Here is a 26,106-nt window from a genome sequence, read left to right as displayed (position 1 = left end):
GTATTAAGATGAAGATGAAGCCACCCAAAAGGTGGCACGGGCATGAATAGCTCGTAAGTGGTGGCCCTTTTGAGCCATCACCAGTATCAATAGATGATACTGGAGATCTGTGGTGGTGCGACAACACCCTGCGTGACGGGAGATGTCTCCCGGACCAAATGGTGACCAAATGGTGACCAAATGGTGTCCTCGAAATTCAATATGAGCCTATCGTATATATATATATACACAGGCTGGCTGTACCCTAGGAAATGAGTTATCATTCCTTGAGTGTTCCCGGGGTGAGGGGGGGGGCCTCAGCAACGGCGTCGGCTGCCCACCGCGTGTCATCCGCTGGAAATGGCGCCAAATTTCATTAATATTATGAAAAGCGCATCTGGTGGAAACAAATTAAGTCATAATAATCTTCTGAACGGAAATAACAAGCTATAACGTATCAAATGAGTTTATAAAGGTTGAGGACGGTGCATATAAGTATACCCTTGGGAGACGGAGTGGCGCGTCCGGGACAGGCGGACGGTTAAAAAACAGATCAAAATATATTGACACAAATATATATATAATTTCACTACATAACACCAAAATGGCATCGATTATATAACGAAAAAATACATTTTTGATAGGGTTATGACATGTGAGATATATGGGAGATTTGTGTTGTTATTGCCCGAAACGCTTTGCGTAATAGTGGCTTTAGGCATTGCATGTACTAGTTCTATCTATAAATCCATCAACTTTTGTATCTTACCTTGTATGTATGTACCTTACCCGAATAAAAATTTATTTGTTTATTTATTTATTGGTGGGAGTGTGAGCGTGGAGGGAGGCGGCCACAACCCGCCCGACCCCTCGCTACCACACACACACACACCGCTGTTTAAACCTTCTTACTACCTGCGTCTCCTCTCTTCTTACTGCGGTAAGCTTACTGGTGTGTGTGTAACTGCTGCTGCTGCTTCTTGGGGAACTGTGGCAGTGTTGGTGCTCTTGTGAAACACGTATTGGTACATTGATCGTGGAGCCAGCTAGTGTAGGTTCATAATGTTTACACAGTGGCAGTGGTGTATGTGTGCGGCCCTGGGGCCTGGCACATGGTGTTTGGGCTATTGTACTCTATGTTCACCCTCCCTTACGAAGGGTATTTTGAACCTTGAGGTTAACGCGGGTTAGTGGTTGATGTGGTGCACCCTGCACGGTCAGTTAGGTTAAGTTAGCACTGGATGGGTGACCCTGCGTCACTCTTGACTAGTGAAGTCCCAATGAGCCAAACACACATCGAATCCTCAGCGGTCTACTATAGACAGCAATAAAGTTGGAAATATATGTGAAGGAAAGCACAGATCTCACCACTAACGAGGACCAATGCACTAAACATATCCACTAACTTTTGTTTTAAGAAAATGTTAACATTCTGAGTTGAGTGAAAAGTGGCTGTGTTGAGTTGGCTACCCATTATTTCTTTGATCTAAACAAATGTACTCTACCCTAGAAAAACTAAGCCTAACCTACAAGTGCATGAATAATTTAAAAGTGGAGATGTTTGGGTTGTTGTGCACTGGCATCGTAATTTTGATGATGTTACTGTACCTCTGAACCAGAATGCTGTGAAACTGTTGGTCCCGGGCTCCCTGGTTATTGCTTCCCTTGCTGTCGAGTGAGACTGTTGTTTACAGTCTCCGTGGTGTAGTGGTAAGACACTCGCCTGGCGTTCCGCGAGCGCTATGTCATGGGTTCGTATCCTGGCCGGGGAGGATTTACTGGGCGCAATTCCTTAACTGTAGCCTCTGTTTAACGCAACAGTAAAATGTGTACTTGGATGAAAAAACGATTCTTCGCGGCAGGGGATCGTATTCCAGGGACCTGCCCAAAACGCTACGCGTACTAGTGGCTGTACAAGAATGTAACAACTCTTGTATATATCTCAAATCTCAAAAAAAAAAAAAAACATAGTTTAGGAAAATATATGAGAGAAAATGGTGATCTATAAATAAATATATGATACAGCTTGTTGATGTAATACTAAAGGAGATATTAACCAATCTATGCTTGTGGCCATAGTTATGATGCATGCAAAGACATTGACTACCCAAGTGTGGGTTGTTGAGTATTTACTTGTGTTACTTTTATCCAATGAAGCTTCTCTATAATCATGTGTACTATCTGTGTGGTGTAGTATGAACATTCCTTTTAAGTGGTTGCACAGTATAAAATTATCATACTGAACTTTGTCCTTGTAATGAATTTTGTTACTAAACCAAAATGGTTTGCTTTTTTAGTTTTTCACCAGTGTGATATTATTGCTATGCAGGTAATAATTAAATAATTTGTTTTGTTGGGGGACAAGAAGCCTGTGTATGTATATACATTATATAAATATACAGTACAAATAAAAAGGGTCTCCGTAGTACAGTCTAGTTCATTCTCGACACATAATCGAGAATTCCGGGTTCTAATCCTGAGAGAGAGAGAAATGGTTGGGCAAATTTCCTTTCACCTAAGGCCCCCTGTTTGCCTAGCAGTGAGGTGAGTAAGTGCTCAGGAGTTACTCGGCTTGTTGTGGGGTTGCTTATGCAACTTTATGCTTATGCAAGCCCATGCTTATCTAAAGATAGACCTGAATTCAGCTTTGAAAAAAATTGGCATTAAAATGTACACAAATGTATGTTAATTCTTTGCAATATTAAATGCATAATAATGTTTGTGTTAAATACAGTAGCAAATTGCAATACTGTATACTTTGGATGTAATTGAACTTCATTTGTTGCAGAAAGTTAGATACAAATCTGTCTGGTCAAGTATTGAAGCAAGATATAACATTATTTATCTTTCCAGATGGCTGATAAAGACAGTGAACCTTGCGATTCTTCGGAGCAAGTGTTGGAAGACACTGATGAGAAGGTAATCTGATAAGTAATGAGGCTTGTTTGTTTTAAGTAGATGTGTAGCTTTTATTCATCTTGTTCAGAATGTTGTTATATATTTGTGTAGGTTTTGCTAATCATTCAAACTGAATAACTGTCATTAACATGACATTTGAGCTACAGTATTTATATCAGTGACTCATTAATTTTTGTTTAGCTAGTTATCCCATTGCACATTTTCCATTTTAGTGCAGTAATACTTGATTTGTATTACAGGTATTAATATTGTATTAATATTTATAATACTGTATTAGAATTAATAATATTTGTGCAGTAATAAAATTTGTATTAGAGAAAATCAGTAGGAGTCATGAGGAGGATTGGAACCTGCATACTGCATACCAGTATTAATAATGTGTCCTAACTTTGTAAATGAAGTAGTATAATTACTGTCATTTATAAATATATAGACATTTATAATTTATAATGTATTTATAAATATAATGTCATTAACGTTTAAGTGACCAAATATATTTTGTATCTTTATATCAGTGTATGTAATGTGTTTCCATATGAAAGTTGGACTATAAAATATTTCAAGGGTTTGTTTTGATGTTTGGCATGATGTCAAACTACGTAACTACTAGTTTGACAATTTGGAGACGTGTGTGGCAGCTGGAGTGTGGGTGTTGCTATTGCATCCAGTGCCATGTCATAGTGTTTACCTAGTTGTGCTTGTGGGGGTTGAGCTCTGCTCTTTCGGGCCGCCTCTCAACTGTTACTAACTACTAGTGGTCCAGCAACTGTAATAGGCAAGAGCACCCTGTTCTGAAACAAACTATGTTGTCCAGAATTATGGAGATGCTGTGATTCCATGTATTTTGTGATCTTACTTAGCACTCTTTCAAAGATTTTTATGATGTGTGTGTGATGTTAGGGCTCTCGGTCTGTAATTTTTTGCCTCTGCCTTATTTCCTTCTTTATAGAGTAGTGATATCTCTGCTGTTTTTAGTATTGTATGTCAGGGATAACGGCAGTAACTAGGCTGTCCAAAGAATGTGAAGGGCCTGCGATAGTGTTTTTTTACAGTTCTTGGTGAATTTAGAGTTCCAAGAATCAGGGCCTGGTGCAGAGTGCATAGGCATACTGTCTATGGCTTCTTCAAAATCCAGTGGGGATTGGGTAACATCTGATATGATTTGATATTGGTATCATATCCATGATAAATTTATTTGGATTATCAATCATCAGATTGATAATCTAAACAGATTATCAATCTGTATAGTGACACGCTGAAAACAGTCTTACTGATTCGGTAGTATTTCGGTCATTTCTTTGTTGTCATCAGTGAACGTTCCATCTCCTTTTCGCAGGGGTTCGTTACTAGATGTTTTTTTATCTTGAACTTGCATAGGAGAAAAGAAAATATATTTTGGATTTCTCTCTCTCTCACTAATGCACTAATGGCCTTTTGCTCTCTTTGCCTCTCCTGGATTTTGTATGATTCTTGTAGCTTTAGTTCAATCGTTTCTACTTCTGAGAGTTATGCAGTTTGAGCATACGTATTTCTAATGCTACCGAGCTTATTTTTTGTTTTATCGAGGATTCGGTTGAATTGCAGATTGCTCTGCTTTTGAGCATGTCATGGTTATGTGGTTTAAAGTGTGTGCTTGTGAGTACCCAGTGTGAGGTTTGAATCCTCCTCATGGTTCCTACTAATTTTCTAATTGATTCATAATGTTAGTGTGATTTCTTTGTGCCCTGTATTAAAGTAAGATGTACAGTTATTGAACTTTCTAGATGGCTGATGAAGGTGAAGAGCCCTGTGATTCTTCAGAACACATGACAGAAGATGGTGATGAGAAGGTAAGTCTGATAAGTAATTGTTCACGGGTAATAGATACAATGTGCATACCATTAGGTGAAATTTTTGGTGCATACATACACTCGGTGGCCCAACGTTGGGCGCCAGAATGTGGGGCTTCGGGTTTTCCTGTACCATAAACAAACCCGTGCACGGCTCTTAGCTCTCAGCTGGGTGCCAGTATATGAGTTATTGTATGAAGGAGGGGTTGATTAAGTAAACAACCCAACCCAGTAGGCGAGAGCAAACGTTGAAGTCCAACTAATTGAACCTCCTGTCACTGGGTTGCTAGCTCCTCAACTGAATAAATAAATCTAAAGAGTAACTGAGGGGTCCTCACACCAAATTTAGTATTTAGTGTTTGAAGCTGTGGGCTTGATCCACAAGCTTAAGCCAGTTAAATTCAAGAACACAGATGTAACTGTAGCAAAGCAAAATAATGGGGCAGTACTTATTAAAGATTGTTGACGAAAAGACACTTCGAAACAATCAACAATTTATTCAACAAACTTATTTACTAATACACGGTAATTGACGTTAATATTATAATTATATATTATTCGCAAATATTATACTGTAATGGAATTATACTACAGAGAGTAATGTAACTTTAGAGGGTGGCAAGATATGAAGTTTCTTTAGAAGAGGGAATTAACAAAATTTTCATGTACTGTCCAGTATAGTGCAAAAATTACAGGTAATTTATCAAAATTTGATACAACAAATGTTAGAAGGCTATCTGGCTGAATGTGAGTGCGCATAACTCAGGTTTAATATTCCTTTCATTTCTAGTACTAATATTGTATTAAGATACACATTTATTGATCTTTCCAGGAGGTTGAAGAAGATGGCGAGCCTTGTGATTCCTCAGAACCTGTTGCAGTAGAAAGTGATGAAAAGGTAATCCGATAATGAGACCTGTTGATTATTAATAGATTGTGTTTTTGTGTGCATGTCTGTAATGGGATACAGACTGTGGGGAGCCCTGTCGGCTCCCTGATGCTATCTGAACTGATACAGTGCTTTATTAGTTTGGGGTCATCAGTCATCAGAATCCTTTGCCTACCGGGGACTATGAGCCAGACCCTAGTCCCCCTCAGAGACACAGGGAGCAATGGCCTATAAGCACTTTTATTTAAAGTATGTCCTAATTGCCATTGAAAGTACATACATACTTGATTTACAAACATAATGTTGGATTTATAGATAGTACATACAATACCTAAAGCCACTAATACGTATAGCGTTTCGGGCAACTAGCCCAAACTTCATGCAACTAGCACTCCTGCGTGTTAGCAGGATTTTTGCTTGGTGTGGCTTTTCCAGCAGTGTGTGTGTGTGGTGTGGTGACCAGGCATCTTGGTGTACTGGAGCTGCATGTACTTAGGGTTACTTTCCTAGGTGCTCTGTAAGTACTACCCTTAAATTTCAGGGCTATCTTCCCTCGGGCATTCGGGATTCACTCCCCATAATGGGCTTTCTTGCTTGAGGTTGTCTTTGCCATTGGGGTGTGTCATGGTTCTTGGGGCTTTCTGCCTTGACGGGTAGGGGAGTGTTTTGGCTGGGTGGGGCGCACTGCGGCTGGCGCAGCTTGCAACAGTGGCGGCCGACATTTTTCCCGATTGCCAGTTTGTTGTGTCTTTGTTTTTGTTTTTCATTCTCCAGCCTTCTCGCCTTGTTTCGACAGAGGTGGTCTGCTTAGCTTCTGATTAGGCTAGCCTAGGTTGTGTTGGTAGTTCTGCGCTGTGGCCCTCGAGGTTTCATGGCTGCTACTGGTGGTCAGTTTGCCTGCTAACAGACAGGGTTTTACCAGCTTAGCTAGTCCGAGTACCTGGGCTTCCCGTAGGGTTAATTCACCCTACAGGCCCTGGAAAACTACTGTGGGCTCAGTCGTACTATGGATACTTCTTCCGAGCCCATTTTTGCCTTGTGCGAAGTTGAAGGTTGTTTGTCGCCCCTGCCTCGGAAACAATCATCTGTACTGCCTGTTAGGTCAGGGACACCTACGACCTGGAGTCTTGCGGGATTTATTCCTCACTTGTGCTTCAATTTACTTATCCTTTATCTGATGATCTCGGGGATCAGACAGCAACCAGGTTGTATTCTTGCTTCTCCCTCTTGCAATGGGCTAGGTTGGTTGCCCGGTTGGAGGCCCCGGAGCTGTCCTGCGGGGGGGGGGGTTTAAGGACTTTGATTTGGGGGCGTTGGTCACTTCGACCTTGGTTCTGTCCAGGCCCCCTATTCCTTCCTAGGTGGGCATGGTTCGCCCTGTTCCCAGTTCCCAAACGTCTGAGGGGTTCAGAGTCAGGGCAGGGTTTTGATTGGGATGAGGCTTGGGTGGTTTTGGGGGCTGCCCCTTCCGATTTGGGCACATAGGTAGTTGTGGTCAATTGGTTGCTTCTGGGTTGACTCAGAAGCTTGCTTCTGGGTTGACTCAGAAGCTTGCTTCTGGGCTTGCTCGCATAGAGACCACCAACCAGGCCACGGGGTGTTGATTCCTGGAATCGTTCAAAGGTACTGTAAGGTGAATATTTTTGTGAAAGTTGAAATTTACAATGAGTATTTTTTATTATACAATTGATCTTACTTCGTATTTGAAAAATGTAACCTTTAAGGAATCGTTTACAATGTATTTTTAGAGAGAGTATGAATTTAAAAATATTAACCTTGCATAAATGATTCAGTGGAGATTGTCATTAGTGAGAAAACTAAATAAATTGCCATTATTACTACACCAACTACATCTAGCTCCCACTCTTCCATCTCCTTCACCTCTCTTCCATTTTCTTTTCCATGTCCTCCCATCTCTACATATAGATTTGTATGAAAGACATAAATGTTAAAATTAACTTGTGATTTTTCACAACTATGCAAAAAATAATTAGTCTAGTAATAATCATTATTTAGCAATACAATTTACAAAACAGTTAATTTTGTTGGGATAATTTATTGAACTGTACTATGAAATATTCTTGCTACAAAGATTGTTTTTGTTATATATTGCTGGCAGAGTGAGCTGCAGTCTCTAACATGATCTGTTTTGATAAAAGCACTAGTTTGTAACATTGTTACTTGTTTTCTAGGATGTAACATCGGCGTCAACAGAGAATGATAGTGCGAAGGTCCCTGAAGAGTCTTCTGCAAATGACACTGACAAAAAGGAGGAAATGGAAGTTGCTGTATGTATACACATTTTAAGTTGCTGTGTGATTAACGTTATTGATTACAATACTGTACTAACAAAATTAACTTTTCCTTTTTGGACTTGTATTCTAATTTATATTTTTGAGCTATCCCATTCAGTAGCTACCTAACATAACATCTATGTTATAACAGGACTATACAGTCAGGTAGTATGACTTATTGCACCAGCACTACCTTTAAAGTCATCTATGCAGTCATTATAGGTGCTGGAAAAGTGCTGTAGATGCTAGAGTTGCTTAGGTTATGACATATTTTGGCATTACATTATAATAAGCATTTTCCCTGAGCACGCCTTCCTCACCGCCCAGTTGTGCTCGGTGGTCAACCACAATGTTATTGTAACTCCTGACAAATGTCTTTGTTTTTTGCACCTGTTCATTCAATGACAGTAGTAACAGACACATTAACTGAATTACTAGGAAGAAATAAACTTGGACTGCTAAGTGTATAGTGAAGGTCTAGTTAGTTAATTAACCCTTAAACTTCCACTTGCCATATGCAATTTTTCCCATTTCATTTAATTATTACTTTGTCAGACGCACCTTGATGTGATAGTTTTAAGTAGCTGTGCAATTCAGGGGTTAATACAGATAACTTAGACTTCTATTCCCCCTTGCTGTCAAGTTATGTTTTTTGTGGCTTAGCTGTGTAACATATCAGAAAAATGGAGAAAGACTGTAATTAATGCATGGAATGGGAATGAGTGAGGTGGAAGGGAGGAGTGATGAGTGGTTAGGAGAAGGGAATGTTTAGAATGAAAGAAAATGGGTTAGAGTAGATACAGTAGGTAAGAGGTAGATAGAAAGGGTAACAACTACAAACATGTAAGTCATATAGCCAAGGATCTTTAAGTCATAATCTTTAGCCAGTAATTTTTACCACTTCAGTGGGGGGGGGGGGGGAGTTATATAGCTTCAGGCCACCCATTCCCCCCAACCACTAGGCATGGGGAGAGGCATGTACCCCTAAGTACACATATACATAGTTCCCTAACAACACAAACTAAAATATATAAAAATGGTTAGATGGTATATCTCTGAAAGGAGTTAAGGTGAAAAATAAAAATGGTTAGTACTATGGAAAATTCTTTTGTATTTTGTTTTTCTTATATAAGACAAGGCACACAAAGGGAGGAATACACAGCATATTAAAGAGAATGAGCTGAAGGCAGAACAACAGGCTGCCTAAATGGCAGGTATGGTGACTTGACAACAGCATACGTAGAAAATATAATTTGTAGCGGAAGCGCCTCAAAGGCCCCGGAGCAGGAGGGTTGTCATGTATGCGCATGCGGGTCCCTCCAGCCAGGTCATCTGCTCTTCTGTGAGAAACAATTCAGGGAAGTGGTGCCCTTGGTAACGACTCTGCATAGGTAGTTATATGCCAGATATTCTGGCCGAGGGTCACCCCATCCTGATTGTGGGGTGCATGCGAACAACCCTAGTCCATATAGTACACTTCAAAGTGCTCTTCACTCTAGCTTTCACTGTATCATGAAGGTAACAAAAAAAAAAAAAAAAAAAAAAAAGTTCACTTACATTAATATTAAACCACTCATTTATATTATTAACTCTTGCACATGCACTGCTTTCTTTGTAGAAGTTTTCACAGTATTTAACAGCCTTCTGCAAACTCCATAACATGCTCCCATAAGGTACTGTCCTTGCACTGTTACTCCTCATCATTATGGATGAGACAGGCCAAAGTTATATATAATTTTTTGTCAATTTAAAAAATTGCCTCCGTGAAGCTATAGAAAAATTATTTTATATTTAATTTTATACTTTGTACCCTAAAATTGTTCTGCATTTAAAAAAAAAACTTAAGTAATAAACATTTCTTTTCTTACAATTTGGGTAACCCAAATGTTCATATAACCTGAATGTGTGTCCATCCCATGTGCTCTAGTATATCAGGATAATACTCTTACTATGCTGTTCAGTGTCTCGCAGAACATATTATAATTACACTATTTAATTAGTTTTATATGATAGTTCCTGTCTGAATATCTTTAATATTTTAGGGTGGTGAGCAACCACAAAAGAAGGCCAAAAAGAAAAAAAGAAGTGCTGTCCCACTAGCTGACAGTGCATTTAACCATAAGCTGCTGAATTTGATCAATGCAGCAGCTGGCCGTAGAGAAGTTCTGACAAGCGTTAAAAGAGTAATCAGGGTAAGTACATATGATGTACATGAGGTGTAAGTTTTTTTGTTTTATGGTTATTTAAAATTTGTGTGTAATGTGTTACAGGAAAGCTGAGAAAACTGAATTAATTTCTAAGAAATTTGGTATTTACTTTAATTCAGATTTGGGGGTGGGGGTTGTGTTGTACTGTAAATGGAAAAATAACAAAATATATTCTAGCAAATATAATACTCCTGTCCTCATATAGGAGTAATTACATATTTCCAAAGGAATATGCTACTTAGTTTTCCTGGCTTGGTGCCTTCTTTTGATAATTACTTCAGAAGGAATACAATTTAGTTTTAAGTGATACGATTAATTTCCTTCAACGTACAAGACATCTGTGATGCCTTGAAAAATTTGTGCATATCAGCTTCAAACATTAAGACTAGAAATGGTGACCTACAGGTTCATTTGTTCTGCCAAATGTCATTCCTTATCTAGATGAAGATTTGTAAGATTGCTGGCAAATTAATTTTTGATGTGCCCATCATTCATCTCCAGGATTCTCAGCTCAGCTTCTATCTCTTAAGCCATTAGTTTTGATTCTTGCTTACCTTCCTTGGCCAAAAATTCCTTGCTGAATCCCTGTCTTTGGTATTTGACACAGTTTTGATAGTCCAATGATTTTGCAACTTTCTGAACTTGACTGTCCCTTTACCACTCCATGTCAGCCAGCTCCAATGATACTATATTCATTATAAAATCCTCCACCTTCTCTTGTATTATTAATCAGATTTGGGACACTGTCAGGGCCTGAGCCTTGGCTTGATGCTGTTGTGCTCCTGGTCGAGAAGCCTTATTGGAAGTGTTGCAACATAACTGAAATCCTGGTCAATTTGGAAGCCTATTCATAATTTTTGTTATGGAACTGTTGATGCCTTTTTTTTTTATAATATATATGTACGTATGTATGTATGTATGTATATATATATATAGGGTGTGTTTTCTCATCTCCAAGGATGGGAATGCATTTGACATTACCTGGAGGTATAATATATTGACCCAATTGCATTATTTTTTGGTCTCCAAGCCAATTCACCTTTTCCTCAAAAGCTTCCTTGCCGGATATACCCATAAAGTCGCCTTGGGACTATCGTCTCGGCTCCTCATTGGCAATACAAGGATATCTTCCTAAGGCAGTGTTTTAAGCACTATAATCATTCTGGTTGCCATAAAGGGTTTCTTCTTTACCCTGACACAGGTTTATTCTGGACTTGATGTAAACTACTTCAACCTTTTGCTGTTTTCATACCGATTTTTCCCTTGGTATTAAATCTAGCATGCAATGGATAGTTTAGTTTATAGCCATAAATGGCCCCCCTAGGCTGGCACTATGAAGATTTACCCCCCCCCCCCCCTCCACTTTCCTAGCCTTTTGCCACCCCTACCACAAGAATATTACAATACACTCACCTCTTTCTAATACTTTTCCTCTTTAAGCATCCTGTCTTTATACTGTACTTCCTATACAGTATTCATACTCCCTGTTCATGTCATGTGCTGGACTGGGAATACCTTCCTTAACTACTCGTGCAATAGAAACGTTCAGTTTTGTAATGCCATATAAATTTTTCAGGCTCTTAACCAAGGAAATGCCGAGCTGGTCATCATGTCTGCAAATGGACCATACTACGAACCTGTGGAAGAGATGCCAGAATTGTGTAAAGAAAAGAATGTTCCATACATTTATGTAAAGTCAATGGCATTACTGGGTGCTGCATGTAATGTGGTTTCTGATACAGGTACTAGGGTGTGTGTTCTCATCTCCAAGGATGGCTCTAAACTTAAACACCAGATCAAAACTTTCAGAAAAAAATGTGAAAGGCTCCTGGAACAGTCTGCAAATGTTTAATTATAATATGTATACAGCAATTATACTGTAATGCTTTTATCCAGTGCAGTATCAAGCAACATGCAAATTTATACAGTTATGAAACCAATAAAAAAAATCCTGTTTAATTGAAAATCATTTCACTGTAGTGACATTTGTTGTCATATACAGTAGTTACAAATTACTAAATTTGACAGCATTAAATGTGTGCTTAAAGCAACCTTTTCAATAAATGTTTGATTTTAATTTTTTCTTTGAATAAAACGGTTTATTCCTCGTGTCCATGTCTGAAACAGAAATGCATTGGTAACCAGGAAAAGAAATTACCTGCTCACTCACTGTTCTTTAGAGCATAACTTAATGCCTAGATGTGTTTAGAGAAATGGGATAAAAAATGTGCTAAGAGTCGGACAATCAAGTAGAGCCAGATAAGGTATCCTTACAGGCAACTGCTAGCAACAAGGAAATAAGGCAATTATAATATACAAAGAATTTAGTGGAGATCCACTACTTACTCTACAGACCAGTATCAACTGTATTAACCAAATTATTAAAGTACTGTAATGGAAGAAAGTAGAATATCTTGAAAAGAGCATAACCTAAGCGAAAAGAGCATAACATAAGCAGTATCGCTTTAGAGCTGCACGGTTCAGTATATTTTTTTGTGTAACACTAGGTGGAGCAAAGTAGTTGGCAGTGCCCAGATCATGCCCCTCCCCCCCCCACACACACACACACACACCAATACTGTATGTGTGTGTGCACACGTCTGCCAGAAAATGTAATATGAAAAGATGAAAAATTTACCAGAAATAAGAAAAAAATGAATTTCAATAAAAATCAGAAGGGGGGTGGGTAGTAGCCAATATTTCTTTATGGGAAGCAATGTATAATGGTTTAAAAGTCAGCTGATAGTAGCCCCAAGCACCTGGCCTTCAACTTTGGACAAGTAGACAAATATATATATGAATGAATGAGCCAGAGATACATTTATGAAAGTTGGGTCGATTCTATCAGGACCTAAAAACGGTATGTGATAGTCTTGCGTAAACGGTTGCTCTGGAAGTTAGCACATTTTCTAACGACAATACGAGAGAAGTGATAATGCAATGTATTGAGACTGGAGATACGTCAGTAATTCCTTCAAGGCTCTATTATTATTGTTCCTTGTCTACTAACACATTATGTGAAGGAATTCATGTTAACAAAAGATGCTAAGCTACTAGAAGAAATAAACGACCTTTGCTTATTTTATATAGATTAACTTTAAACAAAAATTCAATGTGGATAAATGCTACATAATGGGGTTCAGTCCCTAGAGTCCATTATGTGCCTCTTAACTGTTTCCACTGCTGACAACAGGATGCGTATGGGGTACATAATAAATGAACTAAACTAAATATTGTTATGTAGACTAAGTGAAAAACAGCAATACTACATCATCTGGAGTACCATATCCGAGCATGGAGACCTCACCTTCAAAAGGACATATCTGCCATAAAGTTCAACATTGCGGTGAAACTCATCCCAGAGCTAATTCAACTCATACCAGTAATAGTTTAAGGCCACAGGGCTAACAACACTGCTAACTAGATACGAGAGGGCTGCTCTCATCGAGACCTTTAAAAATAATGAATAAGTATGAGGACATTATTTTAGATCATTTATTAAATAGGTCAAATGTAATGCATACATAAGGCAACAGCTACAAGCCACAATGTAGGACAATGTTTTACCTAACTACAAACGTCCCAATTCACATAACCTATAGAAGCCGAGGCATAAAATACGTCAATATGACGGTGCTATAATTTTAACTAAAACGTCCCAATTTTAACCTGTTGGTCGATTCCGCTGATTTTAGGTGAATTATTAGGTATCAGAAATCAGGTCAGGTGGTCATTCTCTAAATGTCAAGAGACTACATAGTTTAGCGTTAATCAGGGGAACAGGAAGTCTGGTAGGCTTACCGAGGTTCCCCCAGGGGCTGACTATACCTTCCCTAGGATGCAACCCACAACAATTGGCTATATCTCCCGGGTATGGACGGTGATACCAGGTAAGCAAGAGACGGGCTAAGAACGGTGATGGCAGGTCAGCAAGAGACGGGGTATGAACGGTGATAGCAAGTCAGTAAGAGACGGGCTATGAACGGTGATAGCAGGTAAGCAAGAGACGGGGTATGAACGGTATTGAGTCAAGGGCAGGAGGTAACATCACGTCGGCCATGGGTGTAAACATCATCTCGCCTGTGTTTACATTTTTGGGACACAACACCAGCAAGAAATTCCTTGCCAAGGTAAAACGGGTGGTGGGTAACTCTCAGACAGGAACACGGAGGATAGGGAGGATATTTTTAGAGTAATAATGTGAGGGCAGGGAGCTGAGGTTGTGCTGGGACGGTGCTGAGGTGGTGCTGGTATGGCGATATGTAGAAGACTGAATGGTCACCTAGATGCTCATTCCTCATAGTCTGACACATTGAATATTTGTTTATGTCCGCCTTCCAGCACGTTAGACAATCCTTGCGGTTACCTTGCGATGATTCCGGGCCTCAGGGGTCCCGCGGCCCGGTCTCTGACCAGGCCTCCTCGTAGCTGGACTGGTCAACCAGGCTGTTGGACGTGAGCAACCTCAACGTTCCCACCTACTTCCAATACTTCCGTGTATTGATTTACAGATCCATCTACGTAACAAATCACATAACATCTAGACAAACTGTTATATATACGAAATTGCTATTGACGACAGAGTTACGTCAGGATGTTTAGTAATTTGTTACGTATGATCCGGACAGGGATATCTTGTCCCGAGTCCTGAGAAATGGTAGTAACATTCCATTAATGGTGTACTGACCTCAGTGCTCCGTGTTAACTGACGATGAACTTTCCTATCATTGCTTCCCATTATCTGTCTCGCATACATTTTTGTCTCCACATTCTGGTACCCGCCATCTATGTTCCAGCTTCCTACGCTTAGCAGTTGGATCTGGAGGGCCACAGTGGCTGGTTTCACAGTTATGAGAGTAGATGACACGGGAGCTCTTGGAAGAAATCTACTGTATTTCTGCTGTATTGGATCCATTTTCTAAGATAAGCTTTTGATGCGTCAAACATGCGAGACGCCGCAAGAAACTGGCTTTTTCCTTGAGGAATGATGAAGGACTTAACTACCGTCACGGGGAACGCGAGGTAAGCACTCAACTGATTAACAGCGATCCCTGTATATGTTTAGTGCAAAATCTAGAATATCAATGAATATGCTTCGCCATGAGAATTTGTTATTATTTATATTATTGTGGTTCATTATAGTGTTGGAGACGGCGTGAAGTGACCACACAAGTTATTCTTGATATATAATGTACTGATGGAGGGAGGTACAGGAGGGGGATAGGGGATAAGGAGATACTGGGAGGAAGGAGGGTGGATAGGGAGGAAAGGGGGAGTATATAGGAAGACCCAACAGGAAGGAGCTGTGTACACGAGGTGTAAACTGTTGACAACTCACCTGAGCCGCGTCTCACAGGTTATTTCCACACTCCTTGTAAGTTTCCCCGCCAAGTGGCCCCGCTTCCTCCGTAGTTCCTGCCTGCGCTGGTAACATTATGCCTAGAGTATACCCGTAGTATACCTAGAGTATACCCGTAGTATACCTGGAGGCGGTTTGAGAGCTCTACTCTCCAAGCCCGGCCTGGGGTCAGCCTTGACTTGTGGTAGCTTGATCTAAAAAGATTGTTACTTGGAGCAGCCCGCAGGCCCTCATAGTCGCTATAACCTGGTTGTACTTTGTTTTCGTAGGGATATTCCTGCGCGGGTCTCAAGCCTCTGGCTGGCCAAGTGCTACTCATTTCAGTATTACCTAGACGATTTTAAGTGTTAAGGACGCGTGTGTTGGCTGTAATAAGGTTACACCTTGTGTGGTTAACACCGTCTCCTGGTTGTACTGGTGTTGTCCGTGCTGCCACCGACACGAATTTATTATTTAAGTCTGCAGAATCGAGCCATTAGACCCTGGACACCGCCTTTCTATACCCCCACCCTGGCCTCTACACTTGGCCCACCCCTGGCCTCCACACTTGGCCCACCCCTGGCCTCCACACTTGGCCCACCCCTGGCCTCCACACTTGGCCCACCCCTGGCCTCCACACTTGGCCCCACCCCTGGCCTCCACACTTGGCCCCACCCCTGGCCTCCACACTTGCCCCACCCCTGGCCTCCACACTTGCCCCACCCCTGGCCTCCACACTTGCCCCACCCCTGGCCTCCACACTTGCCCCACCCCTGGCCTCCACACTTGCCTCACCCCTGGCCTCCACACTTGCCCCACCCCTGGCCTCCACACTTGCCCCACCCCTGGCCTCCACACTTGCCCCACCCCTGGCCTCCACACTTGCCCCACCCCTGGCCTCCACACTTGCCCCACCCCTGGCCTCCACACTTGCCCCACCCCTGGCCTCCACACTTGCCCCACCCCTGGCCTCCACACTTGCCCCACCCCTGGCCTCCACACTTGCCCCACCCCTGGCCTCCACACTTGCCCCACCCCTGGCCTCCACACTTGCCCCACCCCTGGCCTCCACACTTGCCCCACCCCTGGCCTCCACACTTGCCCCACCCCTGGCCTCCACACTTGCCCCACCCCTGGCCTCCACACTTGCCCCACCCCTGGCCTCCACACTTGCCCCACCCCTGGCCTCCACACTTGGGCCCACCCCTGGCCTCCACACTTGCCCCACCCCTGGCTTCCACACTTGCCCCACCCCTGGCTTCCACACTTGCCCCACCCCTGGCTTCCACACTTGCCCCACCCCTGGCTTCCACACTTGGGCCCACCCCTGGCTTCCACACTTGGGCCCACCCCTGGCTTCCACACTTGCCCCACCCCTGGCCTCCACACTTGCCCCACCCCTGGCCTCCACACTTGCCCCACCCCTGGCCTCCACACTTGGGCCCACCCCTGGCCTCCACACTTGGGCCCACCCTGGCCTCCACACTTGGCCCACCCTCCACAAACACTCCGGCACCCTCCTGATTACCTGATTCTCGTCTGATTAACGACTCTACCAATGAATTAATTATTGGTGTTTGTTTGCTGGGTTGACCCACAAGGCTGGAGAGTGACTGTACACTGTCAAGCCGTCCTCCACCCCTCACACAACTAATTTATACCAACGACCACTAATTTGGCGGCTTGTGTGTGAGGTATCAGGAAGGGGGAGGGGGGGGGGATGTTTGAGTGAGGGGAAGTTTGTAAACGACCAACACCCTTGGCACATGGTTTTTTCCCGACACACAAATAAATAAATCAAGATTTGCTATCCAATATATACATGTTGTAAATAAGGTTAAGTAATTTGGGAGTGTTGTATTTCCTTATTAACAGCATAAGCGGTCGGGTGGGTCGAAGTTATTGGTCGATGGAGAGACTACCTTGATTCTTGCAGGTCGGGGTTCGATCCCCGATGTTGTTGTTGTTGTTAAAGATTTAGCTACTCAGGACGAAGTGTCCATGTAGCACGGGCTATGGTGAGCCCGTAATTGAGTTTGGTTATACATGATAACCTTTTTCCTGTGATATTTGGGTCTAAGTTTAAAATGGAGGAGAGGACTTCTCCTTTTTCCCTGCTTATTTATCGCTTCTGTTTTAGTGCACTGGTTTTAATCTTGTTTTATTAACATTATCTTGGTGGCGGATGTAGATGCAGAATGCTCACTAATGAGTCCCATTCCTCAACAGCTTTTCTAATCATTGTAGTCGCGGTGGAATGTGCATCTAATGCAGCTGCTGTCGTTAGATTAATGTTGAGTTTGATGCGCAGGGGTTCAGTAGCTTCACATTCCAGTAAGTAGTGCAATAGTGGCGCCTCTGCTTCAGTTTCACAGATGTGACACTCTTTAACTATTGGGTTCATTACCTCCCAGCAGCACTTGTAGCCAAGTCTGAGTCTGTGTATGGCTACTGCAATGTCTCTGGATATCTTTTTGCCAAGCACATCTGCTCAGTTCCACACATTCCAACATGAGAGGGAATCCCTAGGAACTTGGTCATTCTTCCCTGGCTCCATATCACACTCATATCCATTCCAAGTATTATGTAATTATACTGACAGCGGTTTCTCCTCATAATTACCTAACCTTACCTCATAACCTTCTCCTGTCTATAAGTTTGTTGGCTTAGATCGTTTACTATACACGTTATACCCCATCCTGTGGGTGGTAGTGGACCCCATACCCATCCTGTGGGTGGTAGTGGCCCCCATACCCATCCTGTGGGTGGTAGTGGACCCCATACCCATCCTGTGGGTGGTAGTGGACCCCATACCCATCCTGTGGGTGGTAGTGGACCCCATACCCATCCTGTGGGTGGTAGTGGACCCCATACCCATCCTGTGGGTGGTAGTGGACCCCATACCCATCCTGTGGGTGGTAGTGGACCCCATACCCATCCTGTGGGTGGTAGTGGACCCCATACCCATCCTGTGGGTGGTAGTGGACCCCATACCCATCCTGTGGGTGGTAGTGGACCCCATACCCATCCTGTGGGTGGTAGTGGACCCCATACCCATCCTGTGGGTGGTAGTGGACCCCATACCCATCCTGTGGGTGGTAGTGGACCCCATACCCATCCTGTGGGTGGTAGTGGACCCCATACCCATCCTGTGGGTGGTAGTGGCCCCCATACCCATCCTGTGGGTGGTAGTGGACCCCATACCCATCCTGTGGGTGGTAGTGGACCCCATACCCATCCTGTGGGTGGTAGTGGACCCCATACCCATCCTGTGGGTGGTAGTGGACCCCATACCCATCCTGTGGGTGGTAGTGGCCCCCATACCCATCCTGTGGGTGGTAGTGGCCCCCATACCCATCCTGTGGGTGGTAGTGGACCCCATACCCATCCTGTGGGTGGTAGTGGACCCCATACCCATCCTGTGGGTGGTAGTGGACCCCATACCCATCCTGTGGGTGGTAGTGGACCCCATACCCATCCTGTGGGTGGTAGTGGACCCCATACCCATCCTGTGGGTGGTAGTGGACCCCATACCCATCCTGTGGGTGGTAGTGGACCCCATACCCATCCTGTGGGTGGTAGTGGACCCCATACCCATCCTGTGGGTGGTAGTGGACCCCATACCCATCCTGTGGGTGGTAGTGGACCCCATACCCATCCTGTGGGTGGTAGTGGACCCCATACCCATCCTGTGGGTGGTAGTGGACCCCATACCCATCCTGTGGGTGGTAGTGGACCCCATACCCATCCTGTGGGTGGTAGTGGACCCCATACCCATCCTGTGGGTGGTAGTGGACCCCATACCCATCCTGTGGGTGGTAGTGGACCCCATACCCATCCTGTGGGTGGTAGTGGACCCCATACCCATCCTGTGGGTGGTAGTGGACCCCATACCCGTCCTGTGGGTGGTAGTGGACCCCATACCCATCCTGTGGGTGGTAGTGGACCCCATACCCGTCCTGTGGGTGGTAGTGGACCCCATACCCGTCCTGTGGGTGGTAGTGGACCCCATACCCATCCTGTGGGTGGTAGTGGACCCCATACCCGTCCTGTGAGTGGTAGTGGACCCCATACCCATCCTGTGGGTGGTAGTGGACCCCAAACCCGTCCTGTGGGTGGTAGTGGACCCCAAACCCGTCCTGTGGGTGGTAGTGGACCCCAAACCCGTCCTGTGGGTGGTAGTGGACCCCAAACCCGTCCTGTGGGTGGTAGTGGACCCCAAACCCATCCTGTGGGTGGTAGTGGACCCCAAACCCGTCCTGTGGGTGGTAGTGGACCCCAAACCCATCCTGTGGGTGGTAGTGGACCCCATACCCGTCCTGTGGGTGGTAGTGGACCCCAAACCCGTCCTGTGGGTGGTAGTGGACCCCAAACCCATCCTGTGGGTGGTAGTGGTCCCCATACCCATCCTGTGGGTGGTAATGGAAATAGAGGCACATAATGGGCTCGGGAACTGAACCCCAAAATTAGTTTAGCTTAGCATCTTCAAGGACTAACGAGGTAGTTACCGAGTGTATTAGCAGGGTCACCAGCAGCCTGTGACACAATGATCACCTCAACGACGCCTCCACCCAAGACACTCAATCTTCAGTTTTTTAAAGTATTTCTGCAGAGGAGCGCCATTTATGTCAGTTATTAATTCGATGGAATCTCATTCAATTAAAATGATCGTTTGGTAGATTATTTTAGTAAATAGTATTTCTTTTTTGTCTTCAACCTATTTATTCTCTGTTATCACCACGTCTTAATTGTTTCAATTGCTATATTGTGGTCTACTACAACGCTTGGCGTTCGTCTTCTGTAAATATTTAACTTGCCTATAATTCCCTTTGTCATCATTTGTGCAGTTTTCATTCCATATAAGTTTCTGTCACCCCTAAAAAATCATGTTTATATATTTTTTATTAATATTCAAACACACATTTTTATGAGTTGAAATAAACTGAACTTTAAATCACATTCTTTCCGTATGGAATGACCATGTCAGTGTATCAGAGGGTGATATGACCTCTATTTACTGGAGAAGTAGGGAGCACAGTTGTGAATTTCAGTGTGAGAGATGACCCATACACGTCAATAATGGTCTAATATATGGAGGGTCGGAGCCTTTGTGGTCTCGGGGTCACTTAGTCGGGCATTGTGTGCCCTGGGAGGCCCGTCCTGGGTATTATGCCCCACTGGGTCCTGTGAGAGCCAGCCCGGGTGTTGAAGGATTGGTTGTGTGGATGTAATCCCGCGCCCCGTGTCTGGGCGCCGTGTAGGCCTCGCCTTCAGTGCCTTCACCTAAATAGATGTCGGAAAGACGAGGACAAAAATATATTGATTTTAAATCTAGTTATGCTGATTAGAAGGCCCGACTAGACGAGGGTGTGTGTGTGCTGGGTCCTTGTCTACCTTACCTAGAAGGCCCGACTATCCAAGGGGAACCTTCCTACACACCACAGACATCAACACACATACACCATTACAAACGTGCAATCAGCCGCTTTAACCCCCCCCCCCCTCCTCCTCCCTCTTCAAGTTATTCCTCCATAAATCATACCAAACAGACCCAACACAATTACCCCGTGGAGTAGGACCTCGGGAAGGCGTCCCGAGAATTAATCACGGACGGTCAGCACCACGCAGAGTGGATGACAAGGTCCGCCACCCTCCCCACCCCACCCCCTCCTCTCCTCGGAGAAGTTCAGTCTAAAACCTGTACCTTCATCACTATCAAAACGTCATAGTGACGTCACACACCCCACTGCCTTTGAACTCGACTCACAATCTGGAATCCCGGGTTCGATTCCAAGGCAGGACAGAGTGGTTGTGCAAATTTATTTTCAAAGAATTCCTCTGTAAGGAAAAAAAGACTACTTTTTTTTTAAAGTCGTAAGTTAGTTTTTTCAAATCGCTTTGAGAATAAGTGCACAAAACTGGTGCAGCAAAGGTTTATGACGGAGTGCACATAGGCTGTGTACACATAGGCTGTGTACACATAGGCTGTGTACACCACTTTCCACCATCTTGTATTTTCTGCAAGACTCAAGACTGATACAGTAGTCGAGACAGTGTCCAGGTCTTCATTATATACCTCTAAGATCAACAATGTAAACTTGAAAAATTAATCTTAATTAAAAAAAACGAAATACAATTCATATTAACCTCAATTTAAATCACTGACAGCGATATAAAAGCCCAATTGGTGTGTCCTAGAGAGTGAAGGCTCTGGGGCATGACTGGGCGTCAGAGATGCTTGTGTCCACACCTGATGACAGGATGATGGATGTCCGGCAGCCGATCAAACCATATGGAGGTGGCTTTGTTGACCCACTATCTCTCAAACTTGTTCTAGGATCTTTTGTTATTAACTGTGCACAGCTGCAGCTGGCCCCTGATCACCATCATGTGCTTGAGGGCAGGTGTAGCTGGCTCCTGATCACCATCCTGTGCTTGAGGGCAGGTGTAGCTGGCTCCTGATCACCATCCTGTGCTTGAGGGCAGGTGTAGCTGGCTCCTGATCACCATCCTGTGCTTGAGGGCAGGTGTAGCTGGCTCCTGATCACCATCCTGTGCTTGAGGGCAGGTGTAGCTGGCTCCTGATCACCATCCTGTGCTTGAGGGCAGGTGTAGCTGGCTCCTGATCACCATCCTGTGCTTGAGGGCAGGTGTAGCTGGCTCCTGATCACCATCCTGTGCTTGAGGGCAGGTGTAGCTGGCTCCTGATCACCATCCTGTGCTTGAGGGCAGGTGTAGCTGGCTCCTGATCACCATCCTGTGCTTGAGGGCAGGTGTAGCTGGCTCCTGATCACCATCCTGTGCTTGAGGGCAGGTGTAGCTGGCTCCTGATCACCATCCTGTGCTTGAGGGCAGGTGTGGCTGGCTCCTGATCACCATCCTGTGCTTGAGGGCAGGTGTGGCTGGCTCCTGATCACCATCCTGTGCTTGAGGGCAGGTGTGGCTGGCTCCTGATCACCATCCTGTGCTTGAGGGCAGGTGTGGCTGGCTCCTGATCACCATCCTGTGCTTGAGGGCAGGTGTGGCTGGCTCCTGATCACCATCCTGTGCTTGAGGGCAGGTGTGGCTGGCTCCTGATCACCATCCTGTGCTTGAGGGCAGGTGTGGCTGGCTCCTTATCACTATCCTGTGCTTGAGGGCAGGTGTGGCTGGCTCCTGATCACTATCCTGTGCTTGAGGGCAGGTGTGGCTGGCTCCTGATCACCATCATGTGCTTGAGGGCAGGTGTAGCTGGCTCCTGATCACCATCATGTGCTTGAGGGCAGGTGTAGCTGGCTCCTGATCACCATCATGTGCTTGAGGGCAGGTGTAGCTGGCTCCTGATCACCATCATGTGCTTGAGGGCAGGTGTAGCTGGCTCCTGATCACCATCATGTGCTTGAGGGCAGGTGTAGCTGGCTCCTGGATCATCATGAGTATATATACTGGAACGCACCGAGCCAAAGCTTCACTTACAAGCACGACCCGGTGCAGCTCAGATAAACAAAGCGTTTGCTTAACCTCTGCCCACCTCTGATGTGTATGTTATTGACAATACCGCGGTGTCAAGCGTTGCACACAGCTCAGCCCAATCAACAAATAGATTATGTTGCAGGATGCAATATTAGTCCATGTTGCAAGTATGGGATTCACAATAGTTTTCGCCAGTTTTGAGAAGCGTTGGCTATTGTTCGGCTGGCAGGAGTAACCAGTGTAATATATTCTTGTGCTGTACCCAGATTTTGCTAGAGGAGGTTAATAGATCAGCCATACATTTCATGTTCTCTTGATTCCATGTATGACTAACCAACCTGTGTGATGGGGAATATTAGATGAAATTATAGCTAGTGTTTTATCTACACTGTGTAATCTTGCATACAGAATAGGGTAGCAGCACACTGCTGTGTATACCAAAGCTTGTTAATACAAAAAAAAAATACCAGAATATTCAGTTCGTAAAACTCTGTGACAAACCTTTAAGGCATTCACTAGAACACTATTATTGAATGTGAACTGAATGTGAAACCGTAAAATACTTTAAGACCTCCTGGCCTATTGTACCACCAGCTCTGTAACTACTGTACCACCAGCTCTGTAACTACTGTACCACCAGCTCTGTAACTACTGTACCACCAGCTCTGTAACTATTTCATAGAGTCTGGTGCACTGGACGACATCCTAACAATTTATCCTACATTTATTAATTTTTAAGCTGCATCTCTTATGAACCATCCCTGCCCTTGTGTGGCAGTGCACAATAGAAAGTTGGATTTACAAATTTTGTAAATTGAAATATGCATACTAATGTAGTTAATTGTAACTATGATATATGTGTTTCAGCCTACAGTTTAGACCAATTGTTGTGTGTGTGATCCTCTGTCTTGTGAATAAGAGCATCATCCTCTCTAATAAAACCTAATTAAATTAATAAAGATTAGGCAAAATTGCAATTAACTTTGTGAGTGTTAGTGGCGAACTACTCTTAGTCCTGAGAACGTGTTGGGCGTCTTGGTATATCGTTTATCATAGCAGAAGCACTTAACATCAAACAATCCCATCAACAGCCAGCTTACACTTAAGTGCTACCAATAAAGCGACTAAGTACCCACTGCCGACCAATGAGAATGCACTACAGATTAGCCAATCATCACGTATGCATTAACTCCCCCCCCCCCCCCGCTGTCTTTGAAGACGCTAAGTTGCACCTAATGAAACGCGTCTTGGCCATTACAAGTGTAAACTTAACAGTGGTCAATTTTCAATTACATCTATTATATATTTTTTATAGAGTGGAGACAGCTTCGCGGATCTGCAAGTCATTATTTAAGAAGCTATTGAGCAATTATATATTCAGAGAATATATATTAGTCCGTTTACTGAGAGGCAATGAACACCAGCCCCTTCAGTCCTGCCAGTCACCTTCCTCGACCCCGCCCTTATATATGCGAGTGTTCTTACCTGTTCTTGCCACGGGGGAGACATCTCCCGTCACGCAGGGTGCAGTCGCGCCTCCACAGATCTCCAGTATCAGCTCTTGATACTGGTAATGGCGCAAAAGGGCCACCACTTACGGGCTATTCATGCCCGTGCCACCTTTTGGGTGGCTTAATCTTCATCAATCAAATTGTTCTTGCCTCGCTGTTCTCGCCTTGCTGTTCTTGTCTTGCTGTTCTTACCCCGCTATTTTCCTCACTATTCATAATCCCGCTGTTCAAACCCTATTCTTACCTCGGGTCTGAAAAACATCTGGACATCACTACCCACCAGGCCATGGATGCTGCTAAGTTCATTTTGCTATTTTATTTGGCTTAACGCTAAGAGACATCTAAATTATTGAAACCGCTAAAGATATCAAAATCTGTATTCTCTAGAGGGCAGACGAGAGAGCTACATAATGATTTACACTTGGAAAATATTAGAGGTACTGGTTACAAACCTGCACACGGAAATAACATCACATGAGACCAGAAGGCATGGCAGGAAGTGCAAAATAGCTTCGTTGAAAAACAGAGGTGCAATAGGTACACTGAGAGACTCTAATCAACATCAAAGGCCCGAGACTGTTCAACTGTCTCCTATAAACATAAGGGGCACAACTGGCCGACCTCTCACAGTGTTCAAGAGAGAACTTGATAAACATCTCTAAAGGAAACCTGATCAACCCAGCTGTTATAAATACGTCAGACTGGTTGACCAGACGAAAGGCCTGGTCAGAGACCGGGCCTCGAGGACATTGATCCCTGGATCCCTTGTGGTTACATAAGGTAAGGTAAGCATGCATGCGTGTTCGCTTGGTGGTTTAGTGTTATTTAACAGCACATGAATTTCTAGATATATTCCTGCTAGTCATGCAGACAGCTGGCATGTAAGCCTCACACTTGTAGCCGCAGCTGCTGAGCGCTGACACCTGGGTGACTGGAGACCAAGTGTGCTAATGTATGGTTGTGCTTGCGACCGCCAGAGGTCTCTGGAGACAGTAGTCAAGTGTTGACAAATCAGCGAAGCCCTCAGTGACCTCTGAACCTCTGGGAAGAGAACATACGCCAGAGTGTACGCACGCATCACCAAGTTGGAAAGATGATTACCCGAGGCAATCTTTGTCATCCCCGGTGCCAATAGTCCAAATTATTTCCTTTTTTTGTGCTCCTATGATTTGAGTGTGTTCTTGCAGAGTCCTTTGTGCTGTCTCAAGATGGGGGGGGGGGGGGGGGGGGAGTGAAGGGGTAGAGACCCGGAGGGGGTAATCACTGGCCTCCAGTTCACCTCCAGGTAATTGCTACTTCGTCGTAGCCAGCGTCGACGTCGATATTCTGTATCCTGTTGTGGTCGACGCCGTGGTGCTCTGGTCATGCCCCTGTGGCGGTCTTAAATGTGGTGGTCCTACTGTGGAGGGCGCCTGACAGCTGAGTGGACAGCGCTTCGGATTTGTAGTCCTGAGGTTCCGGGTTCGATCCCCGGTGGAGGCGGAGACAAATGGGCAAAATTTTCTTTCATACTGATGTCCCTATTACCTAGCAGTAAATAGGTACCTGGGAGTTAGACAGCTTCTACGGGCTGCTTCCTGGGGGGGGGGGATGCAACAAAAAGGAGGCCTGGTCGAGGGCCGGGCCGCGGGGACGCTTAGCCCCGAAATCCTCCAGGAGCTTCCCCCACCATCCTCCAGGAGCCCCCC

At 44.3% G+C, this 26,106-nt stretch overlaps 2 protein-coding genes across 2 annotated transcripts; both read left to right on the top strand.

Annotated features, from left to right (window-relative positions):
* The first annotated feature begins 1,007 nt into the window (after window positions 1-1,007).
* LOC123764312 (H/ACA ribonucleoprotein complex subunit 2) lies at window positions 1,008-12,194 on the top strand. The gene is made up of 7 exons (XM_045751911.2): window positions 1,008-1,030; window positions 2,833-2,898; window positions 4,662-4,727; window positions 5,560-5,625; window positions 7,809-7,904; window positions 9,953-10,102; window positions 11,694-12,194. Exons 2-7 carry the CDS (start codon window positions 2,833-2,835, stop codon window positions 11,967-11,969), a joined length of 720 nt encoding a protein of 239 aa, XP_045607867.1. The 5' UTR covers window positions 1,008-1,030; the 3' UTR covers window positions 11,970-12,194.
* A 1,936-nt stretch (window positions 12,195-14,130) lies between these two features.
* LOC138358125 (uncharacterized) lies at window positions 14,131-16,987 on the top strand. Its single transcript, XM_069315628.1, has 2 exons — window positions 14,131-14,247; window positions 15,956-16,987. Exons 1-2 carry the CDS (start codon window positions 14,131-14,133, stop codon window positions 16,985-16,987), a joined length of 1,149 nt encoding a protein of 382 aa, XP_069171729.1.
* The last annotated feature ends 9,119 nt before the right edge of the window (window positions 16,988-26,106 follow it).

The sequence above is a fragment of the Procambarus clarkii genome, chromosome 82 (genome assembly GCF_040958095.1).
Source record: "Procambarus clarkii isolate CNS0578487 chromosome 82, FALCON_Pclarkii_2.0, whole genome shotgun sequence".
In the NCBI taxonomy this organism is placed as follows: Eukaryota; Metazoa; Arthropoda; class Malacostraca; order Decapoda; family Cambaridae; genus Procambarus; species Procambarus clarkii.
The sequence above is the reverse complement of the archived record's forward strand: the minus strand, read 5'-3'. Positions and strand labels throughout refer to the sequence as shown.